Source organism: Orcinus orca, chromosome 9, assembly GCF_937001465.1.
Source record: "Orcinus orca chromosome 9, mOrcOrc1.1, whole genome shotgun sequence".
NCBI lineage: Eukaryota > Metazoa > Chordata > Mammalia > Artiodactyla > Delphinidae > Orcinus > Orcinus orca.
Genome location: NC_064567.1, coordinates 95,649,899 through 95,667,980, shown reverse-complemented (window position 1 = coordinate 95,667,980; position 18,082 = coordinate 95,649,899). Strand labels below are relative to the sequence as shown.

The window sequence follows — 18,082 nt, the reverse complement described above, 5'->3', positions numbered from 1 at the left end:
GGGAGACGACACTTACTACTCCAGAACTAGGATCATTTCCGATGGCGTCTCGTAGACTGCGTGTAAATTAATGACCCAAGGATCGTCCTGTGCTAGTTCAAGAACAGCAATTTCATGAATTATTTCTGTCCGACAATCTTGGCCTTTTCTTCTTTTCCTCATGAACTTTGCTGCAAATTCTTTTCCAGAATCTTTCTTTATACATTTCCTCACCACTGCAAACTTCCCCCTAGAATTCAACAAAACACATTCACTGTTAAAATTGACTTTTCAGAGATGATAAATTTTAATAAAATTTCCCAACAGTCATCAGTGGATATTCAAATTTAGGTCATATGCAATCATAAAAGTAGCAATATAACTTGGGAAACACCTCTCTAATCAAATAAAATGTAATGTGTAAATCTGCAAGATTCATTCTTCTAAATACAGAACCAAATATTAAAGCCAATATTTTTTGCAGCATTATATAACTTAATTTTTCACACATTTATACATAAAAATGATTTAAATCTTAAAAAAGCCATTTGACTTTTTTAAGAGAAACCGGTTATGAGAATTCTAAAATAACGAATTTCACTGTCACTAAGTGACTCTAAGAGGACACTATCACCTTCCAAAGTTATGAAAGTTAGGGATCTCATGTATATGACATCATTTCAACTACTGCATCAGCTGGAAATGTCTACTTTTCCTATAAAGACAGATACAACAAACATTACTTTGATACGCTCCACTACCATGCTATTACACTAATAAACAAGTCACATGGGGGATACGTATAGCGTATTGATTAAGGGATAAGGTCTGGAATTAGACAGATGTGGGCTTGAATCCCCAAAACGGCTCTGCCCACTCACTCAACGCATAACCTTGGGCAATTTATTTAACCTCTTATTTAAGAAAAATCTCATTTTCCTAATCTATAAAAGAGGACACAAACGGAATCTACTTTACAGCACTGTTGTGAGAATTAAAGAATACATGTCAATTGCTTAGCATGGTACTTGCCACATAGTAAGTACTCAAAAAACTATTAGTAATCAAACAAATCATTAAGTTGTAATAATCGTCACCCATAAATATCCAATACTCAAGTTGGAAGGCAACTCAGAAATCATATAGTTTTTTTTTTTTTAACCTAATGCCAAATGCCAAAGCCATGTCTTCTTTCAAACTGTGAGGTAGTCTTTTCCACTCCTGGGTGCATACTATGCTTAACAAGGCTTTCATGACAAGCCTAAACCTGGCTTCAAGTGAAGGGCTGTAGTCCTGGTCTTTTGCTGAGCAGTACTGAAGAGCCCCCATGACAGTCTATCAGGTACTGGACACAGCTAATCATTCCTCATCCCCTTAGGGTTCTGGGATCGCCTCACTGTCATGACTCATAGAACTGCTGGAAAAATGTGCCACCTGAGTCCGAAGCAACTGTGCCAAGTATAACCTCATCCAAGTGTTACATGATTATTATTTTGCTGATGCTGGCACAATACAACGTAATATGCCTTTAAAAACACTTGACAGGTTTTCCATATTTCATAAATAAAATAAATGACCTAGATCTTTTTCCTCTTGGATTTTTTCAAGCCAGTGTCCTCATACTATGGTTTAAAAATATGTTTAAAAAATTTCAACGCAAGCCTTTAATTTGCTCTGTTAAATTCTACTTTCTAGGTTTGGGCCCGGCATTCTAGACTACTGACGTAATTTTGAGGACTAATTCTTCCTTCTTAGCTACTGTTAACCATGATTTTCATGCCTTCTGTATTTCTGTTATACCATCAGCAATAAAAATGTTACATGAAAACATCCTCAGGAACAGCCCTACAGATGTTCAATTAGTGGCAATCTACCTAATAGCACCCTAATTCAGGACAAAGTTCTCTATGTTCAACAGAAATGCGAAAGACTTTTCCATATTACTAGAGAGATTAAACAATAAACTATGCATCACAGATTAACACCTCTTTTTATTTTACGCCACAAAATCATTAGGCTAATAACATCTCCACTGAGTTTTAAAAGGTTCCTAATTATCTTTGGATTCCTTTAAGGAAGAGAAAAAAATCATCACTAGTTTGATTTTTTATACCTATATTTCTGAAGTTTCAAAAGAAGAGAAAAAGAGAAAGCCTATTTTGTAAAAAACTGACCAACATAATTGACAACAAGCGTCTTGCTATTAAATTAGAAATGGCTGGGTTGAACTACCCTCAAAGTACTCCCACATGAAACACACAGATATCTATTGCTACCATACCTAACATGCAAGGCAACAGTACCGTGTAGTAGTAAAATACTACTTCTTACCTATCTGGCCTGAAGGTATATTTCCAAAGACCAGACACTCAACAGGGAAAAGGATCCCACACATCACTGACCTGTAAACTCTGGGAACCCTTGCTACAGAAGAACCATTGCTTACTTCAGGGGCCAGAGGCAAACACAGGGGAGAGACCTAAACTTATCTGATGTCTGTGGCCAGGCACCCATTTCTTTGGGTCACCACAGTAGGTCCCACGGCTCTCCTCCCACTCCAATCACTACTCTTGACACCACCTTTGTTTTCGAGGAAGCATTCCTCATGGCTGCAGGTCTACCCTTTTCTTTTCCCCATATCATACACTATACTGGGAGTGGGCAAACTTTTCTGTAAAGGGCCAGATAGCAAATATTTTTGGTTTTGCTGGCCAGACGGTCTGATCACTACTGTTCAAGTCTGCTGTTGTAGAGTAAAAGCAGCTGGAGACAACAGGTAAATGAATGGGGGCGGCTGGGTTTAAAAAAAAAAAAAAACAAAACACTTTACCAACACAAACAACAAAATGTGAATTTCACATAGTTTCCGTGTCATTAAATATGACTTTTCTTTTGACTTTTTTCAATCATTTAAAAATGTAAAAATCATTCTATATAGCTGGTGAGCTTTACAAAAACAGGCAGCCAGCAGTAGGTTGCCAAGCCGTGCACTATTGCACGCTGAAGAAAACTCTTCTGCCATTCTGATACTGCACACCACTGAAACTGACAGCAAGGCAGCAGATCACAAGGGTCTGAGGAAACGTGCACTGGCTTCATCTCTGAATGACTGGGAGGGGAACCCTTAAAACTACTCAGAGAGTCAGAAGATGAAACGAGGTTTCCGGGAACTGTTCTTCCTGCAGAGCCACGCAGTACACAGAACTGTGAGACTCAGCCGCCAAGGTGCGGGGTCCTAGTGAACACACTACGAATGAACACTGTCACGGTGGCCCTAAATTCCACACGCACAGGGGCTCTAGTATGCATGCTTTACCACAACCTCATGGTAAAAACTGTGATCGTACCTCAACTCTAAGTTACTGAGGGCTCTCCAAAGCATGAAATAATGTTTCTCTGACACCAGGGGTCACAGTTACATGCAGAGACTTGAGACTGATGAGGTTCAAAGGGCACCATCTACTTTCTTTTGTTGACTTACCCGAAATTCTTCCTGGATTACATCGTTGTTACAGTTTTCGGAGCTCTTCACTCATTTCACAAACATCTATAGTTCACTATTATACACTAAACTGAGAACTCAGATTTTCATTACTCATTTTTTTGGGGGGGGGGAATATCAGAAGTGAATACATTTCAGAACTCAATGATAACCCGTTCCAGGGTGGAAAGAAAGGAAGGATAAACAATGATAACAACAGGAAGTAACATTTTGAGTCAGATCCACCAGTCTAAGCTTCCTCAGAACAAGGACTGGGCTTTACCAGTGCCCAACTGGTAGAGCTTGGGAAGGCACAGTGGGGATCTGTAGGCAGGTATGACATGCTAAGGAGTTTGTGCTTTATTTCTCAGGGTAAAAATGGGCGCCTATGAGAATTTTTTAAGTAAGGTAGGTCTGAGAGTGTATAGTGAAGTGTTAACTAGAAACTAGGGAAGCCAAGAAAATAATTCAAGGTAAGGGGTCTGAACGAAAGTACCAGCAGTAGAGGCTGGGAAGAGAGAATGCATTTACAAGACATTCAAGGTCAAGATCCGTGAGCACTTCCTGACATGCTGAGTTGCAGGCAGAGATGAGGGCAGAAGGGAAAGGTGGAAGTGGAAGATGACTTGGAGATTTTTAACCTGGGTACTGGGTGATGTGGTACCATCCACTGAGAGAAAGATTAGAAGAATGATAACGGATTTGCGGGGGGGCGGGCCAGAGGGAGGGGGAGTGTGTTAGGTTTGGATGGGAGAAGTTTGAGGTGCTTTTCTCTGTAAAGAGAACTTTATTTACTAGATGGATTCCAAATATAAGTTCCAGTGTTGGGTTGCTACACAAAGGTGAACAGATAATAAAATATATAAGGTTCAGGCAAAGATTAAAAACTGTAGATGCTAATTTGAATGGTATATAGAAGAAGCAAAAGAAAAGTGACCTCCGAGGTTCCAGGTTTGATTCTATAATAGATTACAGTAAAGTGCTTTGTTTCTCCCTGTATTCTATTAAAGTTGGTCTGACATATTAGAATTTGTTGCCCTAAGACTGTCTCCTTGGCTGGAGGATGAGTTCCAGGAACCTGGCCTCTTATTCATCTTTGCATCTCCATGCGTAGAGCCCCGCACATGGCAGGTGCTCAAATATGACATCAGATAACACCCTGAGTACATACACTGTTCATGCTATTTTGTTAAAGAAACGTTCTGTGGCGACTTAACCTCATAAGGTTTAATATTTTAGCCACAATGGACTACTTGCCTTTCTCTTTTTCATTGACTTTTTCTGCACTGTGCTTATTTGTTTTCTTGCCAATGTCTGGAGTATCTTTCATCACTACTAGTAGTAAAATTCCACCCGTTCTTTCAGGCCCAGCTCAAATGTTATTTTCCCCATAAGATTTTCCCATGTGGCATGTCAGCTCGCCTATAAAGGGAGTAGTGACTGATTTGTTAGATTTGGGAATAATTTCCAGAGCCTACCAAAGAGCCTTATGTGCTCAATATGCAAGTACAGTATTTGCTTAATAGCACTGGGGTTATGCCTTAAGTGCAAAGAAGTTCCGTTCAAGAAAGACCTAGAAAAGACCTGTCTTCCTTAACTCTGAAAGGAAAACAACAAAAAACTATCTGCTGACCCTAAGTGTAAAAATCAGTGAGTCCATCAGATCAGACATCGACATAAGTGACAAGAACAGGTAAGGCTTTAAAAGCCGGGTTCAGTTTTAAATTCCGGCTGGTAACTGTAATCTTGGGCACTTGGCTCAGGCTTTCTGAGTCTTAGATTGCTCACCTGTAAAATGAGGTTGATGGCACTAACCTTGCAGGGTAGTGAACACTAAACAAAATGACATCTCCAAAGTGTGTAGCATCCGGCAAATGATCAGTAATCAGTACACAGCAGCTATTTTTATTGTTTGGGACATTAATTTCAGATCTATGATAATTTGTAAAAAAAAAAAAATAATCATACAGAACAGAGGAGTTTTGGAGGTGATCTAATTTGAACTCTCTACTTGATGCATAAATTCCCTCTATAAGTCAGGTTCCTTCTTCCCTTCCTGAACAGGTGAATCAATGACTGTGGCTACTTAACTTTCTAATGCACTTGGTTCAATAATCAGATGTTATAAAATTTTGTTATTGTAGTTATGTAAAGAGGCTGAAATTCATCAAATCCTTAAGTTTATGTACTTTCTAAATTTAATTTTTATTTTATATTGGACTATAGTGGAAGGTTTATGTATTTTAAATTAAGATTTTACTTTTAACACTGTAAGCCCCAACTTCTCAAAATTAAAAGTTGACTTAATGAAGCATCTGCCTTAGAGCAGGAGCCATATTTCCTAAGTAACGTCTGCTGCTGAATCACAAACATAGCCAACTGTTTTTACCCATCCAAAAATATTGGATTATCCAAAACTGGAAATATTTTTCAAACTAATTTTAAACTGCCAAGAAATCTTAAATAACAGTTCTCCTAAAACAAGGTGCAATTTCTACATGGATAGTATTGTTTAACAAGGGTCTTTATTTCTAAAGAAACTACAGCTTACAATTTATGACATATGCTTAAGTAGCTGTAAGGTACTAAACCTGAAGCCATCACCTACAGACAGGAATCTAGGTAAAGGACACCCACCTCCTGAAACACATCCACCTGTGCATCCCCTTCAGCTCGAACATCCTCTAATTCTCTGATAAAAATCCTTCCTTGCTCCTGTTACTCCCAACCGCTCTGAGGATAATGAGATAGGACCTCCCTGTCCACCATAAGGCCCAGCTGAGACAGGCTGGGACCTGGGACCCTTCACCTGAGTGCTTGCACCTGGACAAACATCTCCTCGAGCCATAGACAAAGAAACTCTAAGGGACTAAGAACTGCACGCATGCGCAGGTGCGGTCAATTATGAACAATAAGATACAAAAAGGCCACAGGCCAACTGCCACTTCTGAGAAGCTGCGAGCAAAAGCGGGGGGCTGCACGCAATCCCTGCACACAGCACCAGCAAGGGGGTGCGCAGATCACCGAAGCCTCCCCTCCAGCCCGACCCAGCCACCGACCCCCACCCTCACCCCACTGAAGGGACCGGCTCCGCCCACCCCACTTTGGGGAACAAGTAAGGGCACCTGCTTCTTGTTTTCCTTCCCTCGTGCTGCAGCACGGAGTCCCAGTAAAGCCTTGCCTGGAATGCTCCTCTGGCCTCTTATCCATTGCTATTGATTCAAGAGTCCAAGGACCCAGGTGGAACCGGGGAGGGAAGCATATGACACCGAAGCTGGGCAGGGTTTGTTCCAATTTGGAACTCATTAACCTGTCCTCTCATAAAAACGATGGGAAACTGCTTTAGCCACAGATAGGCTATGGATTGTTCTTTGAGAAACATCTGTGGTACAAATGGAAGTGATGTCAGAGTCCCAGCTCAGGTGATTCTCACAAGACTCAATCTACTTGTGTCTTGATTTTCTCATCTGAAAAATGGGACTTCCCAAACCTGCTTGTGATGAGAAGTAAATGAGATCATGCAAGTGAAAGCACCTGTAAAACTGTATGGCCCCTATACATTTATGAAGGACCGTTCCAGCAGAGAACTCATATTTATACCTTTTTTCCCCCCACAGGAAACATCAACTATGAGTATGTAATAATATAAAAAACAAAAGATGTTCTTTTGGCTTTAAAGATCTCTTTTTTCTTAAGATAAAATGTATGAGTATGTCGAAAAATGTTCAAGTTGAGGACTAGGCAAATCATTTGATGTGGAATTAGTATAATTTAAAATTCCTAGAAACATTTTTCTGTTCTTACACTATCGGTTAGAACTCGAGAAGTCAACACTTTGAAAAAAATTCTCAGAACTCAAGGTCATGGCTCCTGCGCCTTGCGTCATTACTGTGGTTTCCACTGGCACCTGTCCTGCCTCAGAGAAAGGTAACAAGTCTCAGGAATAGTAAGTCAAGCTTCCAGCAATAAAAGTAAATTTTACATCATATATTTACCCATATTTAGGTTGCCATGGACTCTACTGGAGATATGAAAGAAATGTGACATTTCTTAAAATAATCAACATTACATACTTTCATTACTATGGAATCAATATCGACCATTTAAAATGTTTTCTCCAAACAACCATTTCACTGAAAGCTTTATATTTCTGTAAGATAAAATGGGAACTCCCAAAAGAACTCAGTTTCTGTGTTTGAACAGTTAGCTCTTCACACCTCTTCAACATTCTCAACTAAATGAAAGGCCATAGAACAAAATGAATAGATCTTTGTTTTTCATACCACATCGTTAAAATACAACATGAGTAATTTTTAAGTTCTGTATCAGCATGAGATCGACTCGTTCTATCAGAAATGCAACCAGAGTTAACAGTTGGAAAAAGATGCAACTTTTCTATATTACTACAGAAAGGAATACACATAAACACACTTCATTATGTCAAAACTACAACACACAGGCAAAACTTATAAACCTTAAACAAAGAGAGCTTCTAACACAAAACAGAGCTTTTACTTCCTGAGACTTCTGAACAGTTCTCTTGTCTTTTGGAATGAGGTTTTATTACTTTTGCAACAGACGAAAAGTATTTTGAGGTCGTGCACATTTTCCTGTTTTTGCCTTTTGGTTACATTCACTGAGCTACACAATGAATTGCATTTTTTGAGTGCACCCCGGAAGCTAAGTACAGCCTTTATGCTACAGATGTTTTTAATTTATTTAGTTCTCTCAACAACTCTATGAGGCTATCAATGGTTAGGTAACTTACTCAAGTACATGTAACTAGTAAGTAAAGGGCCAAGACTCCACTGTCTGACTCCAAAGTCCATGTTCTAGAACACTGCATTACACTTCTCCGTGATGAAAAGAGAACCAAAAAGAAACAAATACATTCGTTTTCTTTTTCAGTTTTAGGCTCTTATATCAAGTATCTATCTAATTGCACTGTTCTGCTGCTTCAGGAATTATTACTTATGTAAAGAAATTTATATAAGAAGAGATATGTACAAGACGTCACAACCTTCAAACAAACACTTTACAGGCAAGCTAATTTTATAATAGAGAGGGTAAAATGAACGTTGAAACATTCCCGGAGGAATTGTCACACAGCTGGTAGGGCGCAAATCAATTTTTTTTCAGATTAAATCATTTATTGCAAAGTCTACAAGACAGTGCTTGCCACCTGAAGACATTTCAGTTTTGTAATATGTTCTCGTTTTGTGGAATGAAGCCAGACAACCAAACAACGGAGAGTCCTAGTTTTCCTTCTTCGAGAAATCAGGGTTACTTCAGAATGTCTGGAATTTTGACCAATTAGAATACCTACATGAGTCAGTAGCTGTCTACCTCTTCCTTTGTCCTAAAGTGTGCACAGATGCAGTTAATTAGTGCCTAGCACAGTGAAGTAAATCTTGTCCCAGAAAGATGTTTCTCCTTGTAACATTTGGAATAAATGAGACACTTTTAAGGTAGGTTTCCTTGCCAAAAAAAAACTATTTCTAAAAGTTACCTTAATATTTGTAAGGCAGCTTGTTTTTAACATTGTAATCACTGTTACGAGGACTTCTTTTTCCAAGAGCCCCAGGTGAAGGCTGTTATAACTGTCAGGCCCTTTCCCCATTACAACCTGCTGCGCTTTTGCAACCATGTGCTATGTGCCAGGCCCAGTGAATTGTGCTTTACAGCCACCGCATCTTCACGACACCCCTGACGGAGACACTGTCACTATGCTGATTTTACGGGTGCGAAACGAGAGGCTGGGGAGTCTATGTCACCGTCCAAAGGCACACAGAGCAAGCAGAGTGGGGACCTGAGCTCGGGTCTGGCCCCAAAGCCTGTGCTTTTGACGACTTCTCCAAACTATTCTTAAGGAAAAAGGGAGTCGGTCCCCAAACCCCTATCACACTCTTGGACCCCTCTTCAACGTACAAGATGTAAAGGATCCAAACAGCCTTCACCTTGTGCAATTTGAAAAACAGACCGAGTTCTAAGCCCTCCCGACCCCTACAAAGCAAGAGTGGGGAGGGGAAGAGAAGGCAAGGGCCGGTTTTCAGCAGAGAAAGCCAGACGAGGGCCCGGAGCCTACAAGTGAAACCGATATGAACTTAAAAGGCGCAGGGACCTCATTTCAGAACGAAAGCAGCACAAACCCAAGAAACCGCAACTGAAGTCAGCAGGAGGCGGCGGACAGAAGTTCGCCCAGCGCTGGTGCAAAGGAAGCTGTCACGCTCGGCGTTCTGCTCTCTGCTCTGTCACAGCCGCAGAGAGAGAAGCAGGAACCCACAAGCTCCAGGGGCTAAACCAGAGCTGCCTTCACACCTCTGCTCTGGCTTCAGACTCGCCGCCGCGGGTAAAGGTTCGCAGCGTGGTTCCCACGCCGTCTCGTTAAGTTACCGAGCCAAGGACCACAGAGGCCGAAAAGGCCCGGAGCAGAGGAAGGGGTCAAGGTTCTCGGGGACCCGCGCGGGAGACTTTCTCACGGCCGCTACCCAGGGTACAGCTCGGGGGACGCGGCGCGCGCAAGGGTGGCCTGGGGGCCCTGCCGCCCTAATCGCCGCCCGCACCCAGGTCTGTGCCCGGTTCCGGCGCGCTATCTGCCCCCGCCGGCCTCCCGCACTTATCTGCTCCCCGCCCGCCCGGCCCTCGTCCGCCTCACCTGCCCAGCGCCCGGCCCGGGCTCAGGCTGTAGGCATCCTGGAAGGGCTCGGTGCACACCGCGGTGCGGATCTCCGTCAGCAGCCCGCGGGGCGGGGGCGGCAGCCGGCGCGGCGTGGTCAGACCCCGGCCGACTCGACCCGAGCCGGGGGCGGCGGCCGGGGAAGAGCCGCCGCTGCTCGGCCTCTCCAGAGGAATCATGGCGCTCGGGCGCTCTTTAGCTCCGGCCGCCCGGCTAGCTCCGAGCTGCCAGCGGGTCACGGTCCCGCCTCCAGCTGCCTCGAGAACGTCTGAGCAGGTCAACCGCTCTCCCCTACGCCGCGCACAGAGTGCCGCCGGCTGCCTCCCGGCCCCCGCCTCCCAGCCGTCCGGTCCCGCCCCACGCTCGGCCCCGCCCCTCCCCTCGGCCCTCGCTGAGCTTCCGCGGGGCCGGAGCGCCGCGTGCCTCACGCGCGCCCTCTGCAGCCGAGGAGGAGAAGGTGCAGCCTGGCGGGCGGCCTCGGGGTGGGCCTGAGCAGTCTGCAGGCGACCAACAGCACCACCCTTCTGGCTGGAGGACCCACTGCATCAGCCAGTTACGCACCTGTTGAGCATCTGAGAGTTGGAAACCTGAGCCCTCCGTTAATGAAAGGCGTAGGAGCTGCCAGCCAGAGCTTCACGATCCCTTCCCTTGGGCGGGTCAGGAGGGGCGATGAGACTCAGATCAGGGCTGCTGTACAGCACGCGGAAGCTGCCCGGGGGCAGCTGGTTCCTTCCCACGTTGAGAGGAGGACGTGGAGGCAAGAGGTGGATAAATATTTTTAAGCTCTCACACCAGCCCTATGAAACAGGCACTATTATACTGTGTGCAGTCTTCTCTATATTTAACTTTCGAGGTGCTCTCATCCGGTCTTGTGTCTTTAATAATATTCGTATGCTCATGACTACAAAATTTTTATCTCCAGCTTCCAACCATTCTCTGAACTTCGGACTCATATATTCAAGTATACACTTGGCATCACCATTTAGATGCCAAATTAGCATCTCAAACGTAACGAGCAAAAGTCAGGTCCTGATCATCCTTCACAAATGCACTCCTGCCCAGTTTCCCCACCTCGGTAAATGGAGCTCCATCCTTCTGGTGGTTCAGGGCAAAAACCTTGGCGTCAGTACTGACTCCTCTTTCTCTCATACCTTCATCCAATTTACAAGTAAATCCTCTTGGCTTTACCTTCAAAATATATCCAGAATCTGATCACTTCTCTTCCACATTACCACAATTAGCATTATCTCTTGTCTGGATTATTGTGATAGCTCGCTAACTGGATTACCTGCGTCCATCCTTCTTCCTCCCCAATTCCACACAGTTTATTTTCAAGGGAACCAGAGTGATCTTTTTAAAATCTAAATCACATCATGTCACTGCTCTGCTTAGAGTTTTGCGATGATGAGCTAGTCTACTTGTGATCAATACTCTCACTGAGAAATATTAGAAAAAAATTTAAAACAGTCCTCTACTTGAAACATCAGAGAGTTTCAAAAGCAGCAAGAACTCGGGTGACTAAGATCCTGGAAAGAAGGGCAGCCCAGAATGACACCACTTTCCCATGAGGCATTTGATAATTCCAAAGCAATGACTGAAAGGGTGAGAAAATAAGTAGGACTTTAGGCATCTCACCAGGCTGGGGAGATGAAAAATTGGAGTTTAGGATCTACTAAGGAGAAAGAGCTGGTAAACACACTAGACTTGCAGTTGGCACCCCAGAGTGCTACATCCTAGGAGCATCGGTAAAAAGGAAATAGACCAGCCCTCCCAAGGACTGAAGAACAGCTTCAAAACTCGATAGTAAATCCCCTCTGGAGAAAAACACAACCATCCAGAGTCACACATTATCTGTACAGCATTTCATACCCAATGTCTGGCACTTTTAAAATTTTTAAAAGGGGCACACGAAAAGAATTATCTTAAGCACTGAGAGGAAAAGGCAGAAAACAGAAATAAGCAAGCAGGAGATCCAGATACTGAATCTTAAAGACAGCTTTTTGAATAATTCTGTTTAATATCTTCAAGAAATTAAATGACAAGATAGAGAATTTCAGCATAGAACTGAGAACTCCAAAGAAGAATAAAATGGACTTTGTAGAATTGGGGGGGGGGAACTCCACAAACTAAAACTATGACTGAATAGGGATGGGTTTAATAACAGATTTGATACAACTTAAGAAAAAATTAGTGAACCTGATTAGTGAACTTAATAGGTCAAAAATTATGCAAAATGAAACACGAGCTAAGGGGACATAATGTTCAGAAAAGAGAATATAGTAAGTCTCCTACATATGAACGAATTCAGTTCCGAGAGCGGGTTCGTAAGTCCAATTTGTTCCTAAGTCCAACAAAGTTAGCCTAGGTACCCAACTAACACAATCGGCTACATAGTAGTATACTGTAATAGGTTTATAATGCTTTTCACACAAATAATACATAAAAAACAAACAAAACATAAAGAAAACATTTTAATCTTACAGTACAGTACCTTGAAAAGTACAGTAGTACAGTACAACAGCTGGCATCCAGGGACTGACATCAAGTGAACAGGCAAGAAGAGTTACTGACTGGAGGAGGGAGAGGAGGTGGGAGATGGTAGAGCTGCAGGATCGCCAGCAATAGGAGACGGAGGGCAAGCTGCAATTTCACTCATGCCTGATGTTGATGGCATAGGTTCAGGTTCCTTGCTGGATTCAATTGTATCTATCCTCTTGAAAAAACAATCCAGTGATGTCTGGGTAGTAACTCTTTTTTTCTCATCACAGATGACATAGTAGCACTGGATTGCATTCTGAATGGCTGCTGCAACCTTCGTGTACCGTTCTACGTTTGGGTCCTGTGCCTCAAAAACTAACAGCGCCTCCTCAAATAAAGAAAATCCCCTTGCCATTTCCTGAGTCGTGAATCTCAGCAGTACCAGCTACAGCACTGTTGCTTTTACACTTGCTCCTGGACATCCTGGGCTTGAACTAAAGATCCTGTACTACTGTAGTTTATACAGTACTGTACAGTAAAGTACACAAAAGCACAACCACTTGTAGAGGATGCACGCACATGAGTATGCCAGACAGGTGAACTAACTTACGTGACTGGACATGTGAACGCACGTTTGCATCTTTGAAAGTTTGCAACTTGAAAGTTCATGTGTAGTGGACTTACTGTAAAGCACGTAAGGTATGTGTTAAAATGTTCTAACACACATGTAATTGAAGCCTCAGAAGGAGAGGGGAGAGAAAAAAAAGAAGCAATAGTGTAAAGGATAGTGGCCAGGGATTTTTCAAAACTAATGAAAGACAACAACTCACAGAATCAAGAAACATTGTGAATATCAGCAGATTTCAAGCAAAGAAAACCATACCTAGGCAGATCACAGTAGACTACTGAGAATTAAAGACAAAGAGAAAAATCTTCAAAAAAAATAGGCACAGGAAGCAGATATATTACCTGCAATAGAGCAACAGTAAGATCAAGAGCTTATTCTCAAAGACAAAATGGAAGCCTAAAGACCTTCAGATAGCTTCAAAATACTAGAAGAAATTAGCTGCCGATCTAGATTATATACTACCCAGTAAAAAATATTCTTCAAAATTGAAAGTAAAATACAGGCATTTTTATGACAAACATTAAGATCATCAGCTGACCTACATTAAAGGAAATTCTAAAAGGAGTTTTTTAGGTAGATAGAAAATAATCCCAGATAACATTGTGCAGATGTCTGAAGGGATGCAGAAGAATGAAGGGATTAAGCCGTGGCTAGATATAAATAAAATAGGAACTGTATAGAACAATAAGAAGATAAAAAGTAATTTTTAAAGGGACAAATATAATAAACTCATATCAAATGTTTAAATTTGCTAGAAGTCAAAGAAATTATAAATTAACCAATGGGGCCATAAAAAGAAATGAAGTTGAACTATTTGTAGTGAGGTGGTTGGACCTAGTGTCTGTCATACAGAGTGAAGTAAGTCAGAAAGAGAAAAACAAATACCGTACGCTAACACATATATATGGAATCTAAGGGAAAAAAAAAAAGGTCATGAAGAACCTAGGGGTAAGACAGGAATAAAGACACAGACCTACTAGGGAATGGACTTGAGGATATGGGGAGGGGGAAGGGTAAGCTGGGACGAAGTGAGAGAGCGGCATGGACTTACATATACTACCGAATGTAAAATAGATAGCTAGTGGGAAGCAGCTGCATAGCACAGGGAGACCAGCTAGGTGCTTTGTGACCACCTAGAGGGGTGGGATAGGGAGGGTGGGAGGGAGACGCAAGAGGGAGGGGATATGGGGATATATGTATATGTAGAGCTGATTCACTTTGTTATAAAGCAGAAACTAACACACCATTGTAAAGCAATTATACTCCAATAAAGATGTTTATAAAATTAAAAAATAATTAACCAATGGGGTTCCATTTTTGCGAGTCAAATTAGCAAAACATTTTAAGGTAATTCAATGCCCATCACTAGTGATGATGGATGGAAAGACAGGAAGAATAAAAACATAAGTGCTTTTTTTTCCTTCTTTTGTTCTAATCTGTGTTTTTCTGCACTTTTCCAAGAACTCAGATATCACTTTCTATAGGGTATCTAACCTCATTCTACCAGGTAAGAGTCTGGCCTCCTTGCTTCCATACCAACCTGAACGTATCTTTATCAAACTGCGTTCTAAGTGTATAATTCTCTATTTTCCTAGTTAGAGAGGACAGAGACCATTTATTTCTGTATCTCAGTGTATATAAGTGAAACTCCATAAATATTGATGAATAAATGTGGTTGAATTGAATATGCAACACTCTAAGTGTCTCTCTGTAGGAAATAATTAAATGAATTATGATATATTTACTTGATAGGTCATTATGCAATAGTTTCACAGGGACTAATCACACTGCCTTATACTTGTTTTGCAATGATAGCTATAAAAAAAGAATGATTTGAAATTGTTTCTATTGTATAGTATACTTTTAAAGTGCGTTGAAAAGAGGTGACATGGCATTAGCACTCTAATAGTGATTCTTTTTGAGGTATGAGACTATTGTTGAGTAATTTTCTTTTATATTTTGTATTTCCAAATGTCTTTAGATGATTATATATTACTTCTATAACTAAACTAAGTGAAAAAAATTTTAAGCTTTGTTTTTAAAATAAACATTCCATAGTCCTGCCATCCAGGCATGGACTATGGTTATTATTATTACTTTTAACATCTTTGTTGGAGTACAATTGCTTTACATTGTTGTGTTAGTCGCTGCTGTATAGCAAAGTGAATCAGCTATACGTATACACATACCCCCATATCCCCTCTCTCTTGCGTCTCCCTCCCACCCTCCCTATCCCACGCCCCTGTGCTATGCGGCTGCTTCCCACTAGCTATCTATTTTACATTTGGTAGTGTATATATGTCAATGCCACTATTTTGAACACAACTCACACCTACCCAGCTGATCCTATCTTTCCATCTACTGATGGGGAATTAAATCACATTCTCTTTCTCCTACTTCAGATTGAAGCTTGTTGTACGTCCAAACTTCGATTATTTTTTAAATACCAGAGCACTGTCTGGGAAATTATGTGTAAGTTACAGATCTAAGCTCTCTGAGGATGAATATGCGTTTGAGATCAGCATTTCAGATAAACAACATAATTTCCTTTGACTTCTGCTGTTAAAGAAGATGGATTTGTACTTCTCATTTGGGTGCCAAAATTAGCATTTAGGTCAAATGTAAGACTGGACTCTAACCTTTCACTGACCATTTTTCATAATTTAGCTTAGGAAGGGGCAACTCACTAGGGTCATCTCTTCTCTCTTTTCCTTTGCCATTTAGCCTTTCTAAATCAGGTTGACATGTGAGAGAATGACAATTGTTCTACCAGAGTTATAAAAGATAACTTTGGGGAGGAGATTTATTGTGAAACTAAATACAAATTTACACACATGTGAGGGTTCAGATTTGAAAGCACATGGATCTGAGAGAACACAAGTGAAGCAGCTACAGCATGTCATTCAATAGCTGTTCAGTGAATGTTCTGGAATCTAATGAAATGATCAGCTAACACACTTTGAAATATTGATAAATGGGCAACTCAATTCCCAGGTTAAAATTTTCTATATGACTTCTGAGGTGTTTATCGATTAAGAAAACTAAATATCTTTTTTTTTTTTTCGGTACGCGGGCTTTTCACTGTTGTGGCCTCCCCCGTTGCAGAGCACAGGCTCCGGACGCGTAGGCTCAGCGGCCACGGCTCACGGACCCAGCCGCTCCGCGGCATGTGGGATCCTCCCGGACCGGGGCACGAGCCCGTGTCCCCTGCATCGGCAGGCGGACCCTCAACCACTGCGCCACCAGGGAAGCCCAAGAAAACTAAATATCTTAATAAATGTAGACGAGCTAATGAAAAGCATAACAAATATTTTCATGAATTGAATGAAATTCTCTGCAATTCTGTGTTTTACAGTGCAAACTCTAAAAGGAGCATATCAGCTCAAGAGAGAAAATGTGGATCCACTTCAGATTGGTTGAAAATGTAATATAATTGGTATTTCATCGACTGTAATGTTTGGAGTTTTGAATTATTATTATGCGAAATACATAACAGATTGATGGAAATCTTTGAGCACAAGAAAACAGCATCTTCAAAAGAGCCTACACATCTAAGGAAGCATCAGCAGCACAGGAGCCTAGAATCCTGTCTCCTAACTTCTCATTTAAACACTCATGAAGAAGATGCCTAGAGGAAATAACCACATGAGCTCTAGAAAATAAAAGGGGGAAAAAATCAATCTTATAGTGGACTCTAGGTTTAGTTTCTATGATTTACAGTTCTGAGGTCTGAAGATACAGAGTAGAAAACAAGATTAATGGGCACGCTCACAAAATCATGTCTGGTGATCTCCTCTTGGGAAATGAGAGTAAAGGTCAGCCTTTTATATTCTGCGAAGACTCTGGAAACACAGAAGTAATTATTTTGTATTGGACTGGCCTTTACTGGCCTGACATAGGAATGCTTTAATTCCTAAATTCTGTTTCCTATGCAAGATAAGGCGGTTCAGCCAGAAATAATATTTATAAATTCCCTAATGTATTCTAGGTACTGTTTTTAAAAATTTACCTGTACTTTCTTGAGGGCTCAAAATAACACCATCTTGATCTGTAGATTAAACACAATCCCAATCGAAATCCCAATGAAGTATCTTGTGGATACTGACAAACTGATTCTAAAGTTCATATGGAGATGCAAAAGACTCAGAATAGCTAACGCAATACTGAAGGAAAAGAACAAAGTCAGAGCACTGACACTACCCAACTTCAAGGCAAACTATAAAGCTATAGCAATCAAGACAGTGTGGTAATGGCAGTATGGTGGAGTGTGAGGTTTCCAGCCCACATTTCCTGGGATCCAGGAAGGAGGTTGTGAAACCCCAGTGGAACCAAGGACTGAGGAGGGCCACCTTGAGAAGACAGGCTCGTGCACCACTGGCAGGCCTGCTGACCATGGTCCCAGCTGTGGACCAGAAGCGGCCCTGTTCCTCTGTGGACTTGACTTTAACCTTCACTTATTTGTCCTTCAATGCTTGTTCTTTCTTTATACAGTTCTGAGTTCCTGACCTATATTATTTTCCTTTTCTCTAAAGCCTTTCCTTTTTTTTTTTTAGATTTATTTATTTATTTTTGGCTGTGTTGGTTCTTTGATGCTGCATGCGGTCTTTCTCTGGTTGTGGCGAGTGGGGGCTACTCTTCTTTGTGGTGCGTGGGCTTCTCATTGCGGTGGCTTCTCTTGTTGCGGAGCACGGGCTCTAGGCGTGTGGGCTTCAATAGTTGTGGCATGTGGGCTCAGTAGTTGTGGCGCATGGGCTTAGTTGCTCCGCAGCATGTGGGATCTTTCTGGACCAGGGCTTGAACCCATGTCCCCTGCATTGGCAGGTGGATTCTTAACCACTGC

General features: G+C 41.7%; 1 protein-coding gene across 1 annotated transcript in view; it reads right to left on the bottom strand.

Moving 5' to 3' along the window:
• Positions 1–10,475, bottom strand: part of STK17A (serine/threonine kinase 17a) — a 38,227-nt gene extending 27,752 nt beyond the window's left edge. The window contains exons 1-2 of the mRNA XM_004282959.4: positions 10,116–10,475; positions 17–229 (exon numbers count right to left, since the gene is read on the bottom strand). Coding sequence (XP_004283007.1) covers positions 17–229; positions 10,116–10,315 — 413 coding nt within the window. The 5' untranslated portion in view covers positions 10,316–10,475. The remainder of the gene's footprint in view (positions 1–16; positions 230–10,115) is intronic.
• Positions 10,476–18,082: the final 7,607 nt, after the last annotated feature.